The sequence below is a fragment of the Dromaius novaehollandiae genome, chromosome 8, assembly GCF_036370855.1.
Source record: "Dromaius novaehollandiae isolate bDroNov1 chromosome 8, bDroNov1.hap1, whole genome shotgun sequence".
Taxonomy (NCBI): domain Eukaryota; kingdom Metazoa; phylum Chordata; class Aves; order Casuariiformes; family Dromaiidae; genus Dromaius; species Dromaius novaehollandiae.
The window spans coordinates 31977058-32002673 of NC_088105.1; the positions used below are offsets into that span (position 1 = coordinate 31977058).

General features: G+C 49.4%; 1 protein-coding gene across 1 annotated transcript; it reads right to left on the reverse strand.

Moving 5' to 3' along the window:
* Window positions 1-823: 823 nt before the first annotated feature.
* DMBX1 (diencephalon/mesencephalon homeobox 1) lies at window positions 824-23917 on the reverse strand. Its single transcript, XM_064516426.1, is given in 6 exon segments — window positions 824-1767; window positions 2246-2600; window positions 3749-3927; window positions 8358-8523; window positions 23731-23781; window positions 23783-23917. Coding segments are annotated over 6 exon segments (1287 nt in total). The 3' UTR covers window positions 824-1366.
* Window positions 23918-25616: the final 1699 nt, after the last annotated feature.

The following is a 25616-nucleotide window of genomic DNA, read 5'->3' on the forward strand; positions in this document are numbered from 1 at the left end:
TTATTTGGTTTGGCAAAAAAGTCTTTTGGGTTGGCAGAAACATTGCTTCTCGAAAAGAAAAAAAACCCCAGGTTGATTATTGAAATGAAGGGTCAGTCCAATGAAATGAGGCCAAAACTATTAACTGAATTCATTTTGAAGTTGGTGAATTTGGGTTACTTGCTAAACCCTGTATTTTTTGGCAAGTTTAGCTATTGCCCCTCAGCTCCAGAGAACATAAAGCCCCTGCATATCACCTGCTTTGCCTCCAGCATTTCAGCATTTTTTGCTTGTTATATTTTCACTTGCTAACCAGTGTCTGAAGCTGTAGGGCTTGAGGGTAAAAATTTGGTGATGAGAGCATTTTTCTAAACACAGCTTGCATTAATCATGGTTTTGTCAAAGAACCTTACAATATATGGTGTATGAACACCCCAGGAGTTCATACAAAGTTTTGATTGCCCTCTGCTGTTAAAGTTAGGCCAAGATGCTCTCCAGAAAGAAACCCCCGTAATTTGTAAATAGGAGAGTTTACACTTCACTAAAGATCAAAAAGGAAACAATCTAGATCAAAAATAATCCTGTGAATTTGGCTTTCATTATTCTCCCCATAGCCAGCAGCATTCGGCCAATATCTCATCCTCCGTCTTTGAACAAGTGCTATTAAAACATAAATGAAAAATGCTTGCCCTATAGGAAGTGCTTAAACAGGAAATTTACCTTTGCGTTATTTCCCGGCCATTACAAAATTGGCTTTAGCAGAGAAGAGAGAAGTGGAGCAGTGAAGCACCATCCTTTCTCTTCATCTTAAACACCTTTAGGGCTCTGACCCAAGAAGAGCAACTAGCTGCAAGCTGAGGTGGGGACGATGGCTGACTTGTAACTTGGATACTAGCTACTCAAACTGAGAAAGAAGGAATAAAAGCAAAAGAGGTCACAGATCTGTAACACTGACAGTAACACACAGGTGAAGGGTTCTTTCAACATTATAAACTATATACAGGGTAAAGCAGGACTCCTTCTTTTCCCAAAGAACGCAACAACAACAAAAATGTGTATATAACACGGCTGGCACATTATTGTGGGGTTGAGGAAAGAGGTTTTTTTTCTGAATCTTACAGGCTTAACTGACGGCAGTCCAGAGGACAGTTCATCTGTCTAAATATACATCCTCTCCCCTTTCCTCGTTAAATATTTAGCGAAGACCAGGCTCGTAGCAATGTCTGATGCAATCGTGGTGTTAATAAGATGTTACTAAATGCAAAGTTTTCCCTGAATGGGAGCACCTTACTCCAGGAAGAGATGAGGATGGGGGGTTCAAGGCGTGACACATCTAGTGCCAACCTCCAGTGCATCTTCCTGTGGGCGATGGCAGCTTGTCTTGCAGTCAGTTGGGTAGGGTGTCAAGCCCAAGGGAAGCTGCGTGCTGCTTTGCCCGGAGCCTGAGGTTCTCGATACTTGTCGTTTTACTGTTCAGGCTTGGAAGGGAGCTGGAGGCCTGCAGGATGGGCGAGGACCAGACCTGCTGAGCGTGGGAGAGTGACTGGTAGTAAGACTGACAGTGCAGAGAGCTCAGCGGCGCCATATTGACGTTCATGCCCAAGTAGGGCATGGCAGATGGTGTCCCCATTTCGAAGGAGGAGTAATGGACCAAGTTGTTGGTTGCTGCCATGTGCTGGCGAAATTGCTCCTGCAGGCGGAAGAGGCTCAGGGGCGAAGAGGAGTAGGAGTGGGTCTGAGCCAGGCCACTGCTGGATGAAGGCGTCACAGTTGCACTGATAGGAGACTCTGCAGCAGGAGACAGAGGGCATAGGGGTTATTCGTACAAGCTGGATGCAAGCACTGATCCTCGCCCAGGTAGGGTTCAGACAACAGCATGGTTTTCTCCTAAAAAATGCATTGGGAATGCACCACAAAAGAGAGGGGTTGTGTTAGCTCAGAAGGGCTAAAGCACGTCTCTGTGTCATACTTAGCAACCTAGTTCCTAGAAATGGGCCTGCCCTTTTTCTTAGTGCTTTCCTGCTGCCACCAGGCACTGCTCTCCTCCCAAGCTCTAATCTGAGCAGAAGGTTTTTTCCCTCTCTGCTACAACAAAGGTCTGGCCTTCCACGGGCTCCCTTTAGTGCTGGCAGCAGGAAGACAAGTTTGGGCAGCCTACCTGCACGATCCTATGCTCTGGGGGTAAAGGGCTACATCCAACCACTGGCATCCCCCTTGGAAATCCCAGGTCCTGACACCAGTGCTCCACCAACATGCTGCCCCTCACCTGCTTTTGGGCTTGCTCTCTTGCAGTTCAAAGCCTTGCTGTCCACACCAGGACTCTTGTCTGCTTTAGCCTCTTCCAAGGTGCTCTTGAACTCCTCCTCTCTGTCTGTCTGGTCCTCGGGCGCTGACTCGCTGGCTGACTGCTCCGACAGGGTTAGGTTGAGGTCTGTGCTTGCCTCGCTTGGGAGGCTCTGGGCCTTTTTGGCCTCTGGGGTGGTGGCCTGGGTCTCCAGCATGGGTGCCTCTGTCTTGCCCTCGCTGTGGCTCCCTTCACAGTCCTTCTGCTTCTGCAGCTGCTCCTTTTGCAGGCTGCGCTGCTTCTTCCGGAATTTGGCCCTCCGGTTTTTGAACCAAACCTTCAGTGCCACAGATAGCAAGGGAAGAAATCAGGTGAAAACCCTGCTTAATACCAAACTCAGTGTCATTCAGTCTGGGAGCTTCAAGGGAACCCCTAGTAATTAGGTACTGCAAGCCCATGGTACCCAAATGTCAATGCACTTGGTTGGAACTTAGAGCTCTACCTTCTTTCAGTGCTTTTACATATAGCACAATAAATACGTTTTTTAAAAATGTCAGCCTTTCTATTGGATCTTTAAGGCAAATCCTTTTTTTTTCCTAAACTGGTCAGATGGTCAAGATGGCTTATAGCTGAGTCTGAAGATATTACATTGGTTGAGGGTAAAGTGCTCTGTCAGTTTCCGAAAACATCCTGTTATCAGTGTACCAAAACTACAGAGGAAACGGTCAAAATAAGTCAATATAGGTATAAGCCAATATCTTGAAACTGGATCTAGGTGATGGGGGAAAATCCGTATTTTTTTAACCAAAATATGCAGACATGCATTGGAAGAAACATATTCATGTTAGTGTTGGTTGGCTAGTTAGATCAGGAAACAAAAATTCTGAAGGTCAAAAATATCTTGACATCTGTATACAAGAAATGAACTATTTTCTTTCCTAGAGCCACCACCTATTCACTTCACACTGAAGAACTTGCTATTCAGTCTTTTTAAGCCACAACAATGTAAGAACCTCCCTGGCAGCAGGTTACAAAGCACGTTGCCTTAGTTGAAACTAAAAAAACAGGGAACCTTGGCCTGAGATGTTACAAATATTGATGATACTGGAAAAGAGCAGCTGGAATTACTTGGATTTCTGCTCCTCTGAAAAAGCCAGAAAATCCTCACAAATAAATAAGTAGACTTCTGCGGATATTTCTAAAAGTTCCCCCAAAGAAATGTGGAAGGACAAATGAAAACCAGTGTACAGTTCAGACAATCCTGAATTTAAAAAATGTGCTTGTGCATTCAGAATTTCTTTAGCAGATGTGTGACTTGGGTTGAATGGTTTGGGGGTTTTTTTGTCCTCTTTGACAGCTTTATCTGCCCCAAAATCTTTGGTTACACTGTAGGAATCCTGGAAGATCTGTAGAGCTGGGCAGCCCTCTAGGAACCCCACTACATCTTTTAAAATGTCTCCACTAACAAAACCACAAAATCAGTACCTGTACTCTGGCCTCAGGTAGATTTGTGCACATAGCCAGCCGCTCTCTCATCACCACATCTGGATAGTGAGTCTTCTGGAAGGTCTTCTCCAGTGCCTCCAGCTGTTGGGCTGTGAAGGCTGTGCGACTTCGCCTTTGTTTGCGATGCTGGGATCCATAACGTGCCTCCAAAATAATGTCTTGAAATGTACAGCCGTTGGAAGACAAGAAGAGTGGCCAATTTAATTATTGGAATTTCTATGCTGACAGTTGAATAAAGCGCTAACAATACCTGATGAACCTACATAACAAGTGTTTGCATGGACTTTAGATCTAAAAAAGCTTGTGCATGCACTTTGCTGGTAACTCAGGTGTTTGACAAGATAAAGCCTCTGACTAGGAAGCTTATTCTGGAGTGGGAACCTTTTTCTATGACAGCTGTGGGAACTTTTGAGACTCCCATGCTAAATTTGGTTGAAATGAGCCAACCAAAGTTAGTGGGGCAGGAGAAACAGATGCACAGATCCCATTGTGGCAGAAGCATCATTCATAGGAAACACAATTAAAAATAAGGTGGGGAGATTCCCTGTCATAATCAGGAGAGGGGCCCAAAATTGTGTGTCATGTTCTCCTTGATGCCAAGGGCAAAGCTCCGGTAGGCTTCAACACTGCAATGAAACTCAGTGCTGATCGGTGGGAAGAGTCCATGTAGCTCAAACACAGCTACCTTGAGCCTGTTGTGTTCGTGGCAGCCGCATTAGAAGGCATGCATCTTCCCGGAAACGAGGCTGAGCTGGCTCTTCTTTAGTGTCTTGTATGTCACTTATTGTAGTGTTCAAGGCATGATATTGGAGAGCTGTTCTGGGCTCCAGTTCAGGAAAGCACTTAAGCTCATGTGCTTATGCCTGTTTAGCTTGAAAGCACATGCTTTACTGAGCATTGACACTCTCCAGCATCTGGGTTGGAAAAGCCAGCCAGGAACCAAACCCAGCCCCACTGATTGCAAGCCCAGAGCCCATGCAGTGCACCTTTCGCAGTAGAGGAGCTACTTGGAAGGTCTGACATTGCAAACCGTGCTTGCAAAATTGAGGGCAGAGAAGAAATTCAGGCTGGGGAAAATCCGAGTCCCACAGTAAAGGGCTTATTATTTTACCACAGCGTTATGATTTCACAACAGCTAGTTGGAGTAGAAAGAGCTCCTTAAATCAATGAAAATAAGTTATTTTAAAATGAAAAAAAAGAGCCTTTATTGTGCAAGTTGGGACATGTTGTGCTACAGTGTTGGAATGAAATACCCAGTCTGGCGAGAGATGAAATGCAGAAAGAGCTTTAGCAGTGTCTGGTATCATTTTTAATTTAGTTAAGACTATGACTTAGCAGAAGAGAGGCATAAACACATTAGAAAACAACCTAATAGGTGGAAAAGTCAGCATTATCAATGCGCAGAGCCAGATGAAGGCTCTTGTTGCTGTTTGTTTGTGCTTTTGTCAAGTGTATCATGGCATGAATGTAAACAATAAAACAAAACCTGCTGTCAGGCCAGTCCCAGAGCCGCACAGCCAGGTTCCAAATATGTTAGCTAACGAGCGTAGCAAATCAGCTTTGCACTACTCAAACATTCCTCTCTCAAACTTCCAGCTGTTTCATTCTAGGTCAGCATTTGCAGTGCCTTTCTGGGCTGTTGCCAAAGCAGTGTGGTTTTGGCGACCTGGAAGAGACGTGATCAGGCTAAAGGTCTTTGGCCAAATACAATACAGTGTTGGTTGCATACAAGAGACTTTTGTATTCAAGGTATCACAGCTCTTGGGGGAATTAAAACACTGGTAATAGCTGCTGCCACTTTTGGAAGCAAAGACGGCATCCGTTATGCATTCAGAAACAGGGCACAATGCAGCCAGACTAGAAAAAGGAATGTTCCAGGACAAGAAATAGAAGCTGCTCTGAAATGTTTTACAAAGCTAACATTTATGTTTCAAGTATAAGAAATCAGGAGAAAGGACATTGGTTTAACACCCTACCTGCAGGCTGGAATATTCCCGAATTTGTAGAGCAGAGGTTAGACCTACCAGCTCCCCAGAGACGGCAGCTCATGCATTTAGTTTGGCTACTCCAGTGAAAGCTAAACAACAATTATTTTAATGGTTTAACTATGTTTCCAGGCTTTGTGCAAGAAGGAGAATATAAATTGAAGGTGAGACTTTGCAGTTAAAATCAGAAACCTCTGTTTTCTGACTTAAGGTCGTTTGCTTTTGTGCTGCTTTATTCTGACTGTCCCTGGAAGGCAAATGAGATCTATAGCCCTGCACTGAAAGATATTCAGAGGTAACAAAATGTGAAGTAACTGCAAAGGAACTGGCTTGTAGGTATGTAATGCCTACCTCACCAAAGATAAGCAGATCACAAGGGGACAGTGGGATTTAATTTGGTGACACTCTTATAGGTTTGTTATTAATTTTGAAGATAAGAGGTCAGAAAACCAATTGAATCTCCTACTAGAGAATATGAGAATAGCTCTTTCATTCCATTTTTTCATTTTCCTCTGCTTTTTTCCCTAGTTAGGGTCAAAGTCATTAAGTCCTCCATATTCTAAAGTAAAAGATACAAGCGATCAGGAAAACCTTTCAGAAGATCCTTGTGTCTAGGGAAGAGCCACTCAAGGCCCAAAGTCTGCAAGGCACATTGCAGTTCTTGGGACCATCCACTCCCATTCGACCGCCCGTGAACTGAAAGTGTGACGGAAGGAGAGGACAGATGACCAAGACAAGGAAAGTGCCCACTTGTCATCACTTTGCAGGCCAGTGGCAGAACCAGGATTAGAGTTCAGGTCTCCTTGATCCCACTTTGATTCCCTTTTGCTGAGGACAGTGATTCCCCAGCTCTGTCCTACAGACCCCCCAGGGATCCCACAGGCCATAGTGAATGACCTGAGGAACCATGTAGAGAAGGTCACTACTAACATTTCCTTCATAAACTGGATAAGGAGACATGGCTGGCAAGAAGATTTGAGAGTCAACATTGATCTGTTGATCCAAAAAGACTGAGACCCTGGCACCTTGCTTTCATGGAATACCCACCTAGGAGGACTGGCCTGAGACTTTTGTGTCCTTACCTTGATTTAAGCCCATGTCTCTTAAATTTAGCCCATTAAAGCTGTCTGTGTAGATGACTCTTTCCACCTACTCTAGGCTAGAAGCAGTCACTCCAGAGCTTTTTTCCTAAATATCAGAAATCCAGGAAGCTAACTTAAAGCAAATTTTTAATTTTTAGACAGTCTAAGGAAGATGGGTCCATTCTTGGAAGGGCTCTAGAATCACATCTACATTAACTTTTCACTTTACTTTGCTATATTGGTACAGTGCTTCTCCACCTCGCCTGTAGTCAGGTCTGGTCTACCATGCTGCATCCAAGTCCTGACCAAAACTGTGATTTGCACCCGTTGATCATTTGCATTGGAGCAGCCCTTAATGATCTCAGACAGAATTGGGTGTGCTGTGCTAGGCTGAAATGTAGAGCAGATATATTTGCCCTGCCATGCAACAGAGCCTCTGATCTCCACCAACTATTTTTGAACAATTCCTGCTACCAAATCATAAAATACTATCTGGACTTTGTAATTCCTTTTAATGGCAGTATCGTTATAGTGCTATTACAGTCATGGCTAAACACTGGAAATGGACCAGATACAAGAAACACTGGACCAGTGATTCTTGTTCTGGTGTCCTGCCAGCAACAATTCTGTGTGAATAACATTCTCTGAGTAAAGTCATGTGTGACTTTCTTTGGGCCTAAAAAAGTTTCTTTAAGGAAAGCAAAATAAGACAGGGCAGGACCTGCAAGTGTCACTCAAGCCAAGGGCTAGGATTCCCTGAAGAAATAGGTCAAGGTGAGACCCAAGAGAAGATCCAAATGAAGAAGACATTTTTGCAAGAGAAAAGAGTGCTTAGGGGGACAAGAAATGGAGAATAGCTTCAAGAAGGGGCAGCATGGAAGGAGCGGGAATTTGCCTATAGCCTAGGATGGCAGTTCTTAGGGAATGCAAGGCCTGGGCCCCTCAGTGGGGAAATCCAGATCACTGCATGCTCATGTTCGTTGTGCTGTTATTAACTAACAACAAAGTCAGTCTTTCTGGCATTTGTTGTTCACCTGTTAAAACAGATTTCAGTGTCTTTTTAACCCTATCTTTTTAATTCCATGTAGTGGTACCACATTCCTTCTTGCACCCGGGCTCCCCAGCCTTAGAAGGCCAGTCTGGAGCAAAGTGCAACAGTCAGTTTGCAGCAAACACTGAGGGCATGTGTCATTTACACAGAGTGGCCTATATGTCTAATATATGGGATTGCAAATGTTTGTCATCAAGCAGTTAACAGGTGAAATGCTACCACTCCTAGAGATCTAGCCAACACCTCCATGATTTAAAAATGAGCTGCCTTCCCTCCTTTCCTGCCCAGGACTCAGTGGCTCTCCCGCCGGGGCACTCTGTGGTACACACAGGCTTGTCCTTATCCCATCGTGCTGGTTTGCTAAGTCACACACTGATCTGCTTAAAATTCCCTGCCGAGGAAGAGTTTTGCTTGGTGCAAGCAACAAGCATTTTTCCCAGGGAACTGCAAAAGCCATGAGTTGTTCTTACCAGCCAGTCTCTCTGCCAGGGTGAGGGCATGCACCGAGGGTCTGTAGTCGGGGGCGTGCTGGGCTTGCTGAGCTGCCTGTTGGTGAAGGTTGTACATGGCGCTCAGTGAATTCATAGCATGAAGGGAGTAACCATTCACTCCATAGTGCTGCATGGCGACATAAACCTGGAAAACAAGAGCCAGCAGGAGAGAGGTGCTTAGGTACATGCGATTCCAGCATCCTGATGTCCCAGCAGAGCCTTGGAAACGCTGACCTGAAACTTAAACTGAGGCATGTAAGGGTCACTTCCAACCTCCTTACTCGGAAAGGTTCTGGGCCAGGATTCAAACCAGTTCCTGTAGACCTAAAGCACCAGTGACACCAATGTAGCTTCCAAGCTGAGGGACCAGCATCTGACTGTCTCCTAGAAATGATGTACTGAACAAAACAGGATTTTCAGGATTGTTAGGTACATGCCATAATAAAATGTATTATATTACCACTTTTAATAAACAGATCAAGATTTATCCCAGAACCAGGTGGCATTTTGTCCCTGCCATTGCCTGTGGTGGGCTGTTCCACAATCCTTTTGCCTCAGTGTTAAAGAATCAGTCTTATCTGAACACATTCATGTGTAATTTATTTCCATTCATTCTTCTTTAGGTTCTTCTTAGCAAAACACAAATGGTAGGCAAAAAAAAAAGCAAGTGGTGTAAAGAAAAATAAATCTGTAGCGTAACAGGGCCAAAAATGTTATGGCTAAAGTGGGAATTAAAGTTTGCAATAAATACTGAAGTATTATAGCTCAATAGAAAGGAAATTATTTGAAAAACTAATGGCTTTTTTCTGTCGTGGGCTCTGTATGAAACTTCAGGCTGTTTTTCCTTACAGACCATCTGTAAAACTGAGCTAATATTGGTCACAAAAGCTGAATGATGCTCCATTCGTCCATGTTACAAATGGCTGAGGGCCTCCAGGATGTTCTTTCCCTGCTTCATAAGACATCAGAAGATGTGAAGTATTTACCACAAAACAAAATTTCCAAAATACCATTCACACCAGCAAGTCATCAGCCAGAAAGCCAGTGCAATGAATGACCAGTCAGAGACAGAAGAGTTCCAGCTGGGCTAACATAAGGAAAGCAGCTGGGTTATGTATGCAACCTCTTAGAAAGTAGTTTTGATTATTGGAGGGAATTGGTTCAACTCCCACGGCTTTTGGAGGAACCTGATGCATTGAACTGCAAAAGCTTGTGTGTAGCTATTAGGATGAAAAATTAACTGTTGTTTTTTCTGTAATGAGGATCTCAGATCTCATCCTCATGCCTAAAGACCTCCATTTTTGCATGTAGAGCACCTGTACTATGGAGGAGAGGATCTCAGTGAAGACAGAGGAGTTGAAGTGTGTGAAGGTGAACCTCTGGGGCTGGGCTTGTGTGGCTCACACTACCCTCCTTGCTCAGATCTCCCCTTTGCTCCCCACCACTTTGATGTAGCAAGGGCAAACATGGAGTGACTTGGTTTAACATCCAGAGACCAAACTGCTGGTTCCTAGTGTTATGGGGCAATGAAATGGGACCTCTTCTGACCTCCCACCTTGCAAGCATCTCACGCTCATGGTGCCTGGGGACAAAGGAGGAAAGCCATTTCGGCTGGAGTTCAGTGACGCTCCCTGCCACCTCAGGGACGTTCCTTGTTGTTCTGGGATGTTTTCTTTTGTCTAAGGGATTTTGTGAAGCCATGAGCAAGAGCCTTTGGGGTAGTCTTCTCAATGAGACTGCAGTGATTATGTACCAATAATTCAGGAATCTACCACTTCGCCTCATTCGTGTTTCCCAGAATCCCTTGCACTCTGCCATCACTTCATCTCGTTGCCAATAGTGCTCATGGAGGGCAATAGATCCAGATATGGTTGCACGAGGGAGATTGATACAGACTCTGAAGCAGCCTTCATCTGCTTTGGGCCTCCCTATTCACCCGTTCTAGATTCACTCCTAAATTGGTCTTCAGTTTTAGACTCCAAAAAAACTTGGTGGCTCACCTACACCCACCTCCCTCTGCACAGACGCCAGGCACATCCCTATGGCACGTGGAGAGTGCTACCAGCGACATCCTTTCCCAGGCAAACAAAGCAAAAAACCTCTCCCCTAATTTAAACTATGGAAAGACAATTTTTACATGAATAAATGAGTTATTAAAAAAAGCATCTAAGTGCAGAAGAGAACTTGAGATATATTTTGTAACTGTTTCTGGAAAATTTAGGGAGGGAAGTGAAATCCGATCTGTTCTGTTTTTATATATCCAAGCTATTAATTTTGATTTTATTTTCAAAATACTTCATTTCAAAATTCACCCAAGTTAAATTTTCAGAAAAGTAAAGACATCTCCGAACTAAAATAATCTGTTCAGCCTTCATCTATATCTTATTATAGGTTTATTCATTCTAATGGGGAAGAAAGAAAAAGCCAACACTGTTTTGAGTTGAGCCACTGGGACGATAGATATTTTTGATACAGATGTTGTCCCAGATGCAAGGATAGCTCTGCTCTAATGCAGCTTAAGGAAGACTTTAGCAATGCCAAAATTTGCTGGTTCTCTGTTCAAGGTGAGGAACTTCACATGCCATCAGTTTTTTGGCATTTGTATTTTCACCACTGTGAGTACACAGCGAAATTACTTTGGGGACGAGGCAGTGCTGGACTGTGCAGACTTGCGGCTCTGGCCAGGAGCTGGGAAAACAGCGCAGAGTGAAAGAAGCAGGCAGGTGAAAAAGCATCGCTTGCCCTTTTGCAGTTTGCAGCGTATGCTATGGGGCAGGAGGGGTCCCGGTGACCCACGCAGCTGGTGTGGGACCGGAGGCGGTGTCCTACGACCCTCGGGAAGGAAGGGCCCAGCTCACAGCCGGGGGGAGCCCCCAGCCCGGACAACCACCCTGGGCAGGTCTAGCAGTGTCTCCGGCAAAGCCTCACACCGTGGTCCCCGGTGCCCTGCACGGCTGCTCCCCACGAGCATCATCCCACCCTGGCAGCGGGAAGCCTCGTCCCGCGGCCTGGCGCACCAGGCTGGGTTTGCGGATGGGGGCACCCGGCACACGGATCCCTGTTGGCCGTGAAGCCCGTGGAGCCGGGCAGGGGCAGCTGGCCAGAGCCCTTCTCCGCAGCGCTTCCCAGGCTGGGAGCAGGGCTGGTGTTCCCGACCCCACGCGAGCAGGGAAATGGGAGCTTTGCAGCATCCTTTTGTCTCCCCCCTTCCCACCCCGACTTTTGAACTGGCAGACCAATTTCACCAGCGCTGGCCAGCGGGGTGGAGTCCCAAAGCTTATTAAGTTCCTGTGCATGTTGTGAAAACCCGCCGAGGACACAGAACCTATTAACTGCCCTGGGCTGCTGCCAGACCTCAATCCTTAATAGATGCTAGAGAATCCACGCTGGGCTCAACCTTGCCAGGAGATACGTGGGAGGCCAAGTGGCTTTGGCTCCCCTACTCACAGAAATGCCTGTTTGTTTTCTAATCCCCTTTGCATGCTGCTGGTTGTATACCAGAGGGGCGCATTCGGCAAACAACAGGGAGAGGAGGGGAATTCCCCCAGAATATGCAGTCCTCTGAGGACACTGCCAATGAGTTTGGGTCTGGAGCCCAGTGTTTCCACTGAAACACTCTTCTCAGGAAGATTTCATTTTATTTGGTTGCTGGAAGCTGCTTTTGTATGTGTGTGTTTGAACAAACTCTCCTGGGTGGCCTAGAAAAAAATGCATTAATAATAAAAAAAAACACAGGGAACTTAACATGAAGGGAGTCAATATACCTCATGGTTTTAGTGATAACTGCCCGGCGTGCTGCAGTGCAGACAACAGGCAGAACTTCCTGGTCACTTGTGCAGTAAATACATCATCCCAGATTCAGTGTAAAAAAAATGGGGAAAAATAAGATATCTTGCATTTACTGAGCGAGACTGTTCAACCCAATAGGCAAAGTTAACTGAGACTGCAAACAATTCCTATTTAACTGTCAGCTCTGAGCACACTCCAACCCCAATAAATTAAATATTTAAAAGACATCATGCAGCAATTTTTTTTAATGGAGAAAGCCATTCATCAAGCCACTGCTGTGTTTCACAAGCTGTCGAATAGTGCTTACACTGGTTAAAATAATCTTTATATTTCATTAAGCAACCAAATAAGCTGATCCCTCCCCACTGGCTGTATAGATGGTTTTAATTTTCAAAATCTGCAAATGCATCTTTTATGTCTCTGTTGGCTGGAGGGCCTAAGAAACGAGAGCAGTCGGGAGGAGGATGAGAGCGAAGTTTGAGCTCCCGCTTTGTGGAAAGGTACGGCCTCGAGCGGCCGGCGATGCAGACGGGAGGATGGCGCAGGGCCCATCGGGGAGGAAAAGGGGTGTTTCATGCTGCTTTTGCATGGCAGAGATGGGGACCGAGGAAGAGTGCAGGGCAAGGACAGGTGGCTGAGAGGCAAACGCATATGTAGGAGGAGGCGAGCGCTGCTTCGCCCATGCCGAGAGCTGCGGCGGGCTTGGGCTGACCCACCCCGAGCACCTGGTGCACGCTGCACCAGGGCTGCTGCTTCCCTGCCGTGCAGCTGCTGGGGCCACGCTGAGGGCTCTCCCGCCTGTGGCAGCCCAAGACTTGCTTCTCTTCTGGCTGCCCACGCTATCTGGGCTCACCCCTTCCCCCCAGGCACACAACCTATCTTGCTGCAGGGGCCCCATCCCTCTGCTGCAGCCAGACGAGATCCAGCCTCGCAGAGAGGACCTGGAGGAGGAGATGGGGCTTCCCAGCAGCTCGCACCACCTGGACTATGGGAAACAGAGGTTTCTACAGCCTCTGTGTTATTGGAGGCCAGGCAAGGTGTGTTTCTGCCCATCCCAGGCTGGCCCTGGGAGCACATCGCTCTTTATCAGCTGCTGGGGTTCAATCCAATGCAAAACATTTTGCACGTTTGCAGGCCAGGACCCCCAGAGCAGCGCTGCTGCTCCAGCTACTTCGCTGCTCCCAGCCGCCCCTTCCCAACAGCAGCCGTGAATACCACAGGCTCCCATAATGCCGTAACGTCAGAGCGGTGCGAGTCCTCTATGCCACTTAACAACATAGTATACGAGGGGAAATTTGGCCCTGGACTTCAGAGCAGTATTATCAGCCACAACGGCTAACGTCAGCTGTCCTGGGCTTCTCAACTTGTACAAATGACTCTAAGTTTCCCTGTTTAATTAGTATCTGATTACATATCCAGGAGCACAATCCTGTCCTGAGACAGAGGAAAGTAAAGAGGAAATAGCCACCTGCTTCCTCACCGGCTGAAAACTTCCATTCCTAATAGCTGGTGTTTTTATATGTATGCATTTGAAACAGGTATGAGAACAATAAAACATCTTTTAAAAATCTGAGTATTGGAGTTTTCTGCAAAGTACCTTGAAATGAAACTTTTGTTTTTTCCCCTTCTATCCAGAAAGAAAGCAAAAAAATAGGTATTAAGTGCACCCAAGAATCTGAGATCAGGGACATTTTCTGCTTGCTGCTCTCTTCATTTCACACCCTTATTCCCCATCCAAACATTGTCAATCTGCATCTGGCTTCACATGCCATCCGCACAAGACATTTCACAAAATACAGAACTGACAAAGCCTATTAGGGGAGAAACGTATCGATTCCTGCAGCCTGCAACCTGAGGTGTCACTTGTGCTGGCCGCAGAGCTTGTGGAAAGCAGGGGAACTTGTCTCCATGGTGAGCTGTCCTGAATGAGGACAGCCACAACAGCTGCTTGTGCAGACACTGCTCTGGAGCAAGGCAATTTTAAATCAAGACAGTGTTTTTGCTCAAGTGGGTTATTCTGGAGGAAAACCTTTTTCTTCCAAAATAGACTGTGTCTAGATGGATGGAGCTTCTTCAATAGCTTGTGGCCGTTTTACCAGGTAGAAGTAGAAAATGCCTAGCACAGGACAGTTGCTTTGCTCAGACAAACTCTGCTGGGCACCATGAGTTTGAGGCTGGGTGCAGGGCTCAAAGCTTTGCAGGGGCTTTGGACCATTTTCTCTTTTCCCTTCAACTGGCACCTTTGAACAGCAAATTATCCCAAACTCAAAAAAGGACTCAGACTAAATTCGTTGGCATATACAAGATGCTCAGAGACCATCATGCAGAATGGAATAATAAAACCTATGAAGTTAGACTTACAAAGACTAGCTTTTTTATTAGCGGAGTCAAGAACGAGATGCCAGCACCTGCTTGAGGCTGCCCAGCATTGGTGGGATGTTGCTTCATCATTTCATTAGAGCTTTTCAGAAATTGGGGAGGTTTGGGGGGGGGGGGTTGGGGGGGAGAAGGAGTATGTTTGAGGACTTAATGTAGAAAATAAGCTACAGTGTGAAGAGTATGTCTGGATTTTGATAACTCATTGGCAGAAGGGAATTTAAGCACCATAGGTACCATCAAGGAATCTCAGGAAAGTTCATTTCTGATGAAAATAAATTACCAAGAGATGCATTTTTATTTTGGAAGAGCTCTGTGTCACCTTGAGTCTGCACCTGGAAGCAAGACGCTGCATGCAGAAGGGGAGAAGCATCAGGAAAAAATTGCAAAGGAAATGTCTGGTGCTCACGCGTGACCTGTGTTTTGCTTCTGTTGGTGTACAGTTTTCTGTAGGTGACAGAAAAATAGGAGCAGCCCTGTCACTTAAAAAGAAAAGTTGTGGTCTGCCAGGCCAGCACAGCACTGTCAGTGCCTGCTCGAACGGTACGAACCGCTGCTCATGTTCCCCTACCCGAAGCACAGGAATCTGTTCATTATTAACAGGGAATAGCGGACAACGGTTTGTGTTAACAATGTCCTCCTTATTCCTGCTGGCAGTAAACGTCCTCAAAAATAAAATCACAACAAGATATTCCCCCAGTCCTACAGCTGTTACGCTTCATGATTTCATGCTTTGAGTCCTTATTCAGATACACCTTAAATCAGCAAGATAAATAACAAATCTGTGCCCCTACTTATCTGACAGTCTAGGAAAAGAGGCTCAATCTATCCACAGACACAGGTTTTGTAAGTATTTGGTGCTAAATGAATTATATACCTAGGGGGTTCTGAATAAATGAACCTTGCAAGAGGTTTTCTTCAATCTTTTTTTTTAATATCCCTAGATCTTTAAGATATAAAAGGGTCCAAAATCATGTAAGATAATAACTAGCATGTCATAAATCAGTCCTGTTCTTCACGTGAGATTGTTTCCTTACACATTCAGTGATCTCGCCTTTGTAGTGGTTGAAATATAAATAACTTGAAATACTGCAACACACATTTTCTCATTCAAATGCCAAAGTCTCGGAGCAACATGCATCATAAAAGCAGGGTTCCAAAGGATTTTTCTTATGACTGGAATAAAGGAATTGAGAACAGCTCTAAAAATCGAGATTCCTCATTTCTAATCTACCTGCAATATTTTTACACCTGTGTAAATCCCTGGATCTAAATACAGTTAACTTCCTCATGTAGAGCGAGATCAAAATTAGATCTAGTCTGTTTGAACAAATCTCAGCTTACTGTAAGCAAAAATTAGCTTATTGCATGAATTTTTGCAGCTGATAATGTTCAGCTACTACTACTGACCTTAGTAAAACCGCTCTATTCCTCTTCAGCAACAGGCAAGCAGTACTTTTCTCTAGCCTTTAAAATGAAGATGATGATTTTCTCAAAAACATTAAGTTATCTGGCAGCTGAAATTTGGAAGTACTCCCACTTAGGGACAGTGCCACAGTTTTGGGGTAGTCAAATTGGTATTGTCAAATACTTGCGTCCGTCAGGGCTCTGGTGCCGAAGAGTACAGCGACTACATTTATAATGCTCACTTATTCGCAGTGGAAGCACATAGGGATCTGAGTGGTTTCATAAGGTTTAAAAAACAAACCTCAGAGCACCCTGCTGAAAGGGAGAAGTTTTATCGTGTGGCTCTGCAAACTTGGACATAGGTTACAAGCAGGTGAGGCAACAGGCCCTGGCTGATGGAGGTAACTCATCAGCTGCTGTGATTTTTGTTTAAAGCTTTTGTGAAATCATCTCACCCCCCTCCCCAAAGCCCTGGATAACAGAGCTGAGTGACTGAGCAGACAGCTCCTGTTTAAAGAATTTCTAGTGCTTCTGTTCGCAGAGTCGTGCTTCAAAGCACGATCTCTAAAGGTCTGAAATAAAATAAAATCAAGACGTCCTCAAAGCGTCTGCTTTTGAGCCAGGCACAATTTTTAAGGCTTGGAGACCAGTGATTTGCAGTGCAGAGCCTGGATGGGGGTCACCGAACATCACCGTGGTGCTAAATCTCTTGCTGTCCTTTGGAGCACATCGGTCATAATTTACACCCGACAAACCGTTCGTGCAGATTGAGTCAGTGTAAATGCAGCTCCCGTTTCACCTTCGGAGCAGCACTCAGCCCTTTGTAATCTATGCTGAAGCAGAAACGTTTTCCTGAGTAAATAAGAAAATCTCTTAAAATGAACATCCCTTTGGCTCTAGTTTCCGGATCCCGTTCTGCTTCCAGTTCAGCCAACAGCAAAGAAAGGCATTTTACACAGATTTCTCATGATTACTGTTACAGAGGAAAGAGCAGCCAGACCGGCCCCAGGCTGCTTGAGTGCCTGCAGCCCGGCTCCACCAGCGCTGCCGCCACTGCTGCGCGCTCCCCTCTTAGGGATGTCGAAGGCAGCAGCCAGCCCGTCCTCTTCACATCTCGACCCCTCTGCCTCGAAACCGGCCCCGAGTTCAGGACTTGGAGTAACCTTAAAGGACTATGCAATCAAACTACCAAATTCACAAACAGCTTTAAATGTTTAACTTGGCTGTTTGCATGCAAAAAGAAAAAAAAAGCCTTCTCCCTCACGGCTTCCAAAACAAGCATGTTTCTGGCTTAGCTGTATTTGGATGTGGTTTGCCTGGCTCAGCCCTTCCTCTCCCTTCAGTATAAATGGCTTTGCTCAAGAAGAGTCGTTTCCTTCTCCTTAATGCTGGTGGAGGGAATTTTCCAAACCGCGGGAGAAGAGGGGTCCAGCCTCCCAGGCTCTGCCCTTCTCCAGGGCTGCGGGCAGCCGGGGGGACTCGGTGCTCACTCCCTGCCTCGTGCCAGCTTCACCCGCAGCAGACCCAGCTGCAGACCCCTGCGCGGTCAGATTGCCCCGCTCGAGGGAGCTCCTTGGAGCTGCTGGGGTGCTGGTGGGGGTTCAGCAGTCCCTAGTGACCCTGGGAGACGAGGCAATGCCCTGGAGGTTTCTACCCCTTAACGCGATCACATCAAATTGCCAGCAATGTACAGTCTTGTGCCAAAGTAAGGAGGCACTGGGGAGAATCACTGCAAGCAGCGCCGGCAAAAAGTTCCCCAACAGAAAATGTTTGCAGAGGCAATTAAAGACATTTCCAGCTCCTCTCCTGCTGCTCCAGGCGCTGGGTTGGCAGAAAGGACCATGCGCTTGGTGCTGGCCCAGCGCCTCGGCCAAGACCCTGGGGCTCCAGGGAGGGCGACCGCGACAGGGGCACGTGCTCCCCTCTGCTGTCCTTCGGGCAGGGGAAAGGGGCAGCGGGGAGGGTAATTTCACCCACCACAATTATTCACCAAGCAAGTCAGAGCAGTAAGTGACGGGCACTAAACTGATAGTGGTTAAATACACACTAGGGGGAAGAGAGAGAAGCATCCTTGTGAAATTCAGTGGTTTATGCCCCATCGTTGGGGTTTGCCCCACTTGGCATGGAGCAACTTTCCGGGGTGCTCTTACGCCTGTTTAGCTGAAGTGCTGCAAAGCCACAGCACCACCTGCAATTCTGCTTGGATCTGATCTCAGGTAGACCTGAAGAACAAACTAATTTTGAAGGAAACGGAGAAGACAAGATCCTGAGCCCGGGATGTTTCTGCAGGTACAACTGGACTGTGGGTCTGCCCCTGCAGATAGTGCTTGTAGCACTCCAAAAACTACAGTCATGACCCAGGTCGTGGCAATTGCTTCTGCTCAAACTAAGGTCAGGCAGGATGACAGGCAAAGGTTACCTTAGCCAAAAAAGAAAAAAAAACACAAAACAAAACACCAAAAAACCCTGAAAAAGACCTCTTCAGCAAGCTGTAGAACTGCAGGATGCTTAATACCTTAAAAGAATAAGCATCTGCCTTGCAAAAGTTTTGAGTTTTCTTTCTTCACAGCAGACAATGCTTGTTTTCCTTACATCACTGCAAAAGCCATTTGTGCTCAATGGTTTTTACAGGCAGAGGAGGAAAAAAAAAAGAGAGAAAAAAAGAAAAGGAGCTATGCCCTCTTAAAACAGGGCCACAAATTAGAGTTAGTACAGAAACCAGTAGCTGGGGAGAGCTGTGGGTGTATGTAATGCTTCCTTTCCCGTAAGCATTTGGATACATACACTGAATTCACCGCGGTTGCCAAGGTAAGCAATACATTAGGCCATCAGCAGGTGACCTGAGCTTCACAGAGCTGCGCACTGCAAGCAGGCAGAGCAGCCAAACGCGCAAGGCGCTGGTGCAGCCCCTCGGCAGAGGCGCGTTTACCCGGCTCCGTCTGACACGCACCGAGAGCGCCAGGACGGCTGCCTGCTCGCTACCCGCTACTCGGCTCGTGCTCGGCATCGCGTTTCTGCAGCTCCCTTCACGGGAGGGTTTTGTGCATCTGCCCGCCTCCCCCAGGCCATCTGGTTTCCCTTTTTCAGAGCAGGCTAGTGAAATTCCCAAGCACCTTCCACTCCCAATACTTTCAGTTTTATTATCTGGACAGTTTAAAGTAGTGTTTTGCAAGTCAATGTTTGCTCTGGCCGCACAGTGGCTGCAGTTGGTCCCAGAAGTGTTGTGCCAGCAGCTACCAGAAAGAAATCCCGTTTGCACTGTGGCCCACCCACAACTCCTGGCTGTAAACTGCCATTGCAGCCACTCGGAGAGCTGCTGGCCCCCGGCACCCCCTGTGTCGCAGCCCCGCTCCCATCCCTCGCTCAGAGGCTCTGCCCTTTCCAGCAGCTGTGGCTGTGCCAGACTCGCCTTAGAAATCATGAAGGGCATGATCCAAACCCACTGAAGTCAACAACAACAGAAAAAAGTAATTTCAGTAGCTTTTGGGCTGAAATAGGCTGGAGGAAAAAGACACAGGGTTTTGATTAACCTCAGTACACCACAAATTAATTCCTACATGTATAGCAGCTTTTAAGAATTCTTCACCCTCTATATCAACAGGCATATTTTGATGGACATTTCCCCAAAGTAGGTTATTCTTAACAGTAGCTGCATAGCGATTGGAATATTTTGGCTTCTTTGAATCCTTGTTCCTCAGCATTTTCCCCTAGGGTTCCCCCGCCCCAGCCAAGTAGCCCTAAATGTTTCTGTTCTGACTCCAGTGGCAGAAATCAGTACTGAAGCTGTTGAAAGGGTCCAAACCTCACTGGCACTTGTCAGTGCCTCAGCAGAAGCACTTCCAGCTTGAAGAGCTGAATTTTGGCTAGCCGCTGGGTAATCCCTGGGGGGATGATACAGCCGGTGTCTTTGACAACACAGCCTACTTCTAGCTAAGGGTTTGCCCATGGCTTTAGCAGCAAAAACAGTAGGCAGCCACATCAGAAGAGTTTGGTCCCAATACCTTTTCTGCAGCATCTTTGTTTCAGTAGGGCTGATTGAGAAGATGACAGAGGAAGGGAAATCTCTATTCTCCCTGGATTCTTTCTCATCAGATTCCTTTCTTCCTCAGTGAAAGATTTTTTTTAAGGATACATGCATGACACTGGGAACGAAACCCACTGCAATCACTCCCCCTATGACTGCACTGTGCAAAACTTCCCTGGCCAGCCTGTCCTTACCTCTGGCCGGTGGGGAAGCGTCTCCAGCTCTGTCTGTCTCTTTGCCACAGGTAGCGGCCCCGATGTAAGGGGAAGCAGCCTCTGCACCAGCTCTGTGAAACAGAGCTTCATCTTCCGAGACAGCAGCCAGATCCCTGCAGCAGCCCACCAATTTGTGCAAGTACAAGGAGAATGTCCTGTTTGGACGTCAAGGTCCGTTTGAATCACTGTGGAAAGCTGGAACACCTCTCTAACTGGCTCAGTCTGACGGTACGATTTTGGATGTATTTTTTTTGTATTGAGTACATTGGTGTAATTTAATACAACCTGTCATCAGTCATGGAGTAGCTTAAAGAGCTGAAGTCACTCTTACCCTTTCAGGGATTTTCTGCCCTTACAGTTCTTAGTTATTTAAATATCCAAATGGAAAAACTGAACTTAGAAACATGATCTGAAAGCCAAAGGGATGCAAGCTCAATTCTTTCCTGCTGGGGCATATGAGGGACCTCAGTTGACTCACATGAGCTTACTTATTGGTAAAAAGCTAGCATGGAACGGGAAAAAAATAAACGGCTAAAGTGTCAATTCTGAGGTCCAGGTATTGAGGGAGAAACAGGGAGCAGAGAGCATCCACAGGGGTAGTCTGTCCCCATCACTGCCCCGAGCAGCAGAGAGATTGCGGATGGGAGTATAAAACTTCTCCTCTTCGGCGTGAGCCCTCCGTCCTGCCCTTCCCAGGTGACAGGGCAGGGAGATGACCCTGTCCGCACCGGGGGCACCCGGGGGGGCTCAGCCTTTGCCACCCATCACAGGATAAGGCTTCGTGCCTCGCACACTCGGCGCGGGACTGAAGGTGCTGAAACTCCAACGCCCCCGGGGAACTGGAGTCCAGCCCTGCCTGCCTCAGTCTGGCTGTCCAAGATTTGGGAAGTCGGGGAGGAGGGGAGCAAAGGGGTGCTTCAAAACGTGGGGGAGGAAGAGCGCAGGGTGGGAAGGAGCCGAGGCTGCGGCCCAGCGCCGCTCTGGGGCTGCTCCCGCAGCCGCAGCTCACCCCAGCCAGCCCGGCCCCATGGCCCCCTTTCCTGGGACCCCCCCCAGCCCCCCGTGCTCTGCCGCCGCCATTCCCGGCCGAGGGGACAGGTCCCACGGAATCAGCTAACAGCACGTTTCTTTCCTCATCTGCTTTGTGCTCCTGGCAGAGGCAAAGGGGGAGGAGGGAGGAAACCCCCCTCCAGCCCTGCCTTTAGGGAAGCGGGAGGCTACTTCAGACAAAACTGTTATCCATTAACATCCAATTATCACTTCGTCCAAGCCATTAATTATAAATCAGCCTCCTAATTGGGATAATTAGCTCTCTGCTACTTAATGTAGTATGACTGATGCATTTGGAAGGAAGGTAATCACTCCATTTGTTTAGCGTTAGGAGAACAAATCCAACTCTCATGGTTTAATTTCAGCCTTAGCCTCCCCCCTCCTCCCCAAACAGCATGAAAAGCTCTTTGCAGCCCCATTAATTGCTCGGGAATCACGGTGCTGATGGACACACGCCAACCCGCGGGGCTTGGGGGCGGGCAGACCCGGCGGGCTGGGCTGGGGGATCACCCCGACACTTGCCCGCGACCCCACTTCGCATCGCGCCCGTCCCCCCGGGGGACTGCTGTGTTTTTGGGAAGGGGCTTAATTAGAGGGGACGGGGCTGAGCCCAGGCGCGACCCACAGGTGCGATGGCTCCGCCGGAGTCGCGGCGCGGCCGCGCCTCTCCGCGCCCGCGCAGCCTGCGCCGCCGGGAAAACGCGCTTAGGGGAGCAGGAAAACTTTTCTTCTTCCTTTCTAATTTCTCTATCTCTCTTTTTTCTTCTTTCCTCCTTCCCCTTCTTCTTTCCCCCTCTTCCCCGGGATGTCTCATTAATGCCGGCTGCTCGGCGAGCCGCCGATAGCTGCGGGACATGATTAGATATTTATTACTGTCATTTACATGGAAAACTTGAGCTAACCAAGTGGAACTGGAGGGGGGCCGCCGGAGGGGACGGGATGGAGTTGAGAGGGGGGATTTCTTTTTCCCCGGTGCTGAAGACCGAGCCGGAGCCCGGGACGCAGCCGGAGCCCGGCCGGCGGGAGCGGCTGCCGCGGGGGGGGGTGTGGGGGGGTCCTCCAGGAGGTCCGCCAGTGGGACAGGTATTTCGGGACGACCCCCCTCAGTCCCAGGCCGCGCTTGCTCTCTGCCCTGCCCGCGTTTCGTTTCGGAAGGGCTCAGACAGCGTTTGGTGCGCGGATCTCCCCGGGAAACGGGCGCGACGCCCCGCTTCTGCTGCGGGGCTCGGCGGTGCCCCCACGGCCCCGGGGCTGGGGGCACCGCGGGTGCGGCCCGTCCCCGGCCCTCCCGCCGCCCCCCCGCGCCGAGCGCCCGGCGGGGAGCAGGGGGCAGCAGCCGCCGGCGAGGGCCGGGGAGCGGCGGGGCTCCGGGCGGCTCCGTCCCCAGCGCAGGGGGCTGCCGACTCCTTCCCACCCACCCCCAAAAAAGCAGCCAGGGCGGGTGGCCCGAGTCCGACGCCGTCTCCCTCGGAGGAGAAACTTCCCGGAGCGCCTCGCTCTGCTGGAAGAGGCTGCGTCGCCCCGCAGTGCCCGGCCCCCTCCCCGTCCCTTCGCCCCTCAAAGACGCCTTGTCCCGGCCCCCCCCGCCGGCAGCAGGCACAGACCGGGGACGAGCGCTTTCCTCCGCCGGAGCGCAGGCTGCGGCTGGAGCCTCCCCCTCCCCTTCCCTCGCTGTTATCCCATGGCCCGAGGGGCGACTCTGGCGGAGATGTATGAGAGCTCTCGCGGTAAAAATATGCATGCGGATCCCCATTTGGTTCGCCCTGTAATGGAGGTGTAAATAGGTTTCGACTGCGAAGCCCTTAATTTATCACGCGAGCCTGACAGTGCAGGTCCGGGCTTTATACGCATCTCAAAGCGGGAGCGGGAGGGGGCCCGGCGCTGCCGGCTCCCCGGCCCCTCGCAGGCGGGTCCAGCCTTCCCAAAGTGGGCTGCCGGGGGGACATTCCCCAGAAACCTCTCCCAGGGCTGCCGGAGCCCTGTCCCTCCCGCACGCAACTTTCCAGCGGCCCCGAAGCCCCCCGGGGCCGGCCCGGCTCCCCCCGCCGCCGGGCTCCCCCCGGGTTCATTAAAACACCGCTGTGTAAATGGGGCGCAAGTTGCCCGACCTGCGCCCGGGCCGGCCCCGCGCCCCCGGTGCGCCCTCCCCGCCGGCCGCCCAACCACGACGGAGCGGCCACCGCGGCCCGTCCGAGCTGGTTGGTTTTTCCCCTCCTTTTCCTTAGAAGAAAGCACGCTATATTCCCGATAAAGTAAGCAGGGCGCAGCGGGGGATGCGGAGCGTCGGCCAGGACTTGGCTGGAGCCCGGGCCGGGCTTCCCCTCCGCCGCGGTGCGCGCATCCCTGCGAGCGGCCCCTCCGCGGGCGCGCAGTCCCCTCCGATGCTCCCCCCACGCACACACCTTGCGAACAAGCCCCCACACTTGTCTTAATTCCCCCCACAACCCCCCCCCCCCCCGGAGCCGCGCTACCCCGGGCCGGGGTGTCCTACCTGGGGCGGCGGCGGCGCAGCCTCTCCGCCCGCCGTGGGAGCCGACGCGCGGGGCGCGGGCACGCGTGGGAGTGGGAGCGGGCCCTGCGCGCCGGCCTCGCCCCCCGCCCGCCTCACTCCATGCGCCCGCGCTGCCTGCGCGCTGCCTCCGCGCCCGGCGGAGCTGCCATCTACCGGGAGGCAGCATTGAAGAAGGATTTTTAAAAGGAGCTTCACAGCGACCCGGGAGCTACCCAGCGCGATTTTCAATGGTCCTCCACCCTGTCAATCAAAACGGAGCTGCTGATACATCGCATCCCCCCCCCCCCCCCCCAACACTTCTTACCAGTCACTTACTCCAAGCCGAGGTGTAAACGACTAATTAAATCCCTGGGAGCGGACGGGATGCTGGGGAGGGAGGAGGAGGAGGGCCGACGCCCGGGCCGGGGGGGCGATGGGGTCCCTGGGACACGGGGGAGAGAAGCCGTGCCCCCCTCCGCCCCCGGCTTAGCACCGCGCTGGGGCAGACCCTGAAGTTTCCCTCTCCCCCGATGGCCCAGTGTTGGGGCGAAATAATCTTTTCCCGGTGTTAACTACAGACCTGCCCCGGACCCGCGGTGCCCCCACCTCTGTCCCAGCTCGCCCTGCTGCCCCCCCTCACCCCCCCACCCGGTCTTTAACGGGGGGGCAGGTAAATTCGCTGCTGGCTGGAGCGGACGGACGGACGGACGGAGCCGGGGGCGTCGGGGGCCGCGCCGGGAGCTGGGGGAGCCGGCGGCGAGAGACGCCCGGGCTGCGAGGACGAGGAAGGGAAGGGGAAAAAGAGGGAGAGAAAGCAGCCGAGAAGGGGAGGCCACGGGATTTCAACACAGAAGAAATACCCCTTTAACCTCCCCCCTCCTTTTTTTAATTTGTTTTACGCTCCTTCGAATTATTTTTTTCGGGATGTAAAAATAAGAAAACTTTTTTTTTTACTTTCTTTCTTTCTCTGTGGGATTTTCGCAGGTACCTTCCCGACCAGCGGTCGGGCTGGTTATCTGGCAGAGCTAACTAACTGGAGCGGTGGTTGTATTTGCTTTTCAGCTTTGCCATGCCTTCGCAGCAGAAAGAGCAGTTTAAAGCCTTTAGAGAGATTGCTAATAGATGCCAGCTCCTTGCCTTTAGATTCTCTCCCAGCCCAGAAGGATTTAGGATGGGATTGGGAGACAAGACGCCATTTCAGGCTCCAAAACACCCTGTTTTAAAATGACTGCGGGTAAGAGGATTAAAACAATAATACCCTTCTCTTCTTGAAGGTTTTTTTTTCCTCTCTCCCTCCTATAGAAAAGATTTCTTCTCCCAGAGCAAAACCGTTTAGACAGGAATTAAGGGAACAAGAAAGAATAAGAGGGGGAGAGAGGACCTTTTAATTTGAGCTTGATATTTTGTACAAATTCTGTCCCCCCCCAAAAAAGAGGGAGTCAATCTGGCTAAAGACACCAGAAGGCTCCAAGTGCCACTTTCTTGTTTTTATTTTTATTGTATATTTTTTTTCCAGAGAAATAAGGGAACCAAGCGGTTGTCCCGAGAAAGGCGGGGGGCGGGGGGGAACCTCTATTTAAATCTATTTCAATCTATTCCGGTCCTCGCTCCACCAAAATCCTACTTATTCCCCACGAAGACAGGGAGCCCCTCTACAGCCCTCGCAATGCATCTCTCCCCGCTCTTATAATTAATAACCACCGCTTTCCCCCCCCCCCCCCCCCCCGTGAAACCGATTGGGCAAAACTCAACGCTTTTATTGCAGTTATAATTTTTCGTCAAGCATTTGACCGCCGCACTGGGTGCCCGGGCTGGCTCGGGCATCACCCCGCAAAACCCACGGCGAATCGCCCGCCTTGCCCTTTCGGGGCGTCGCTACAAAGGGA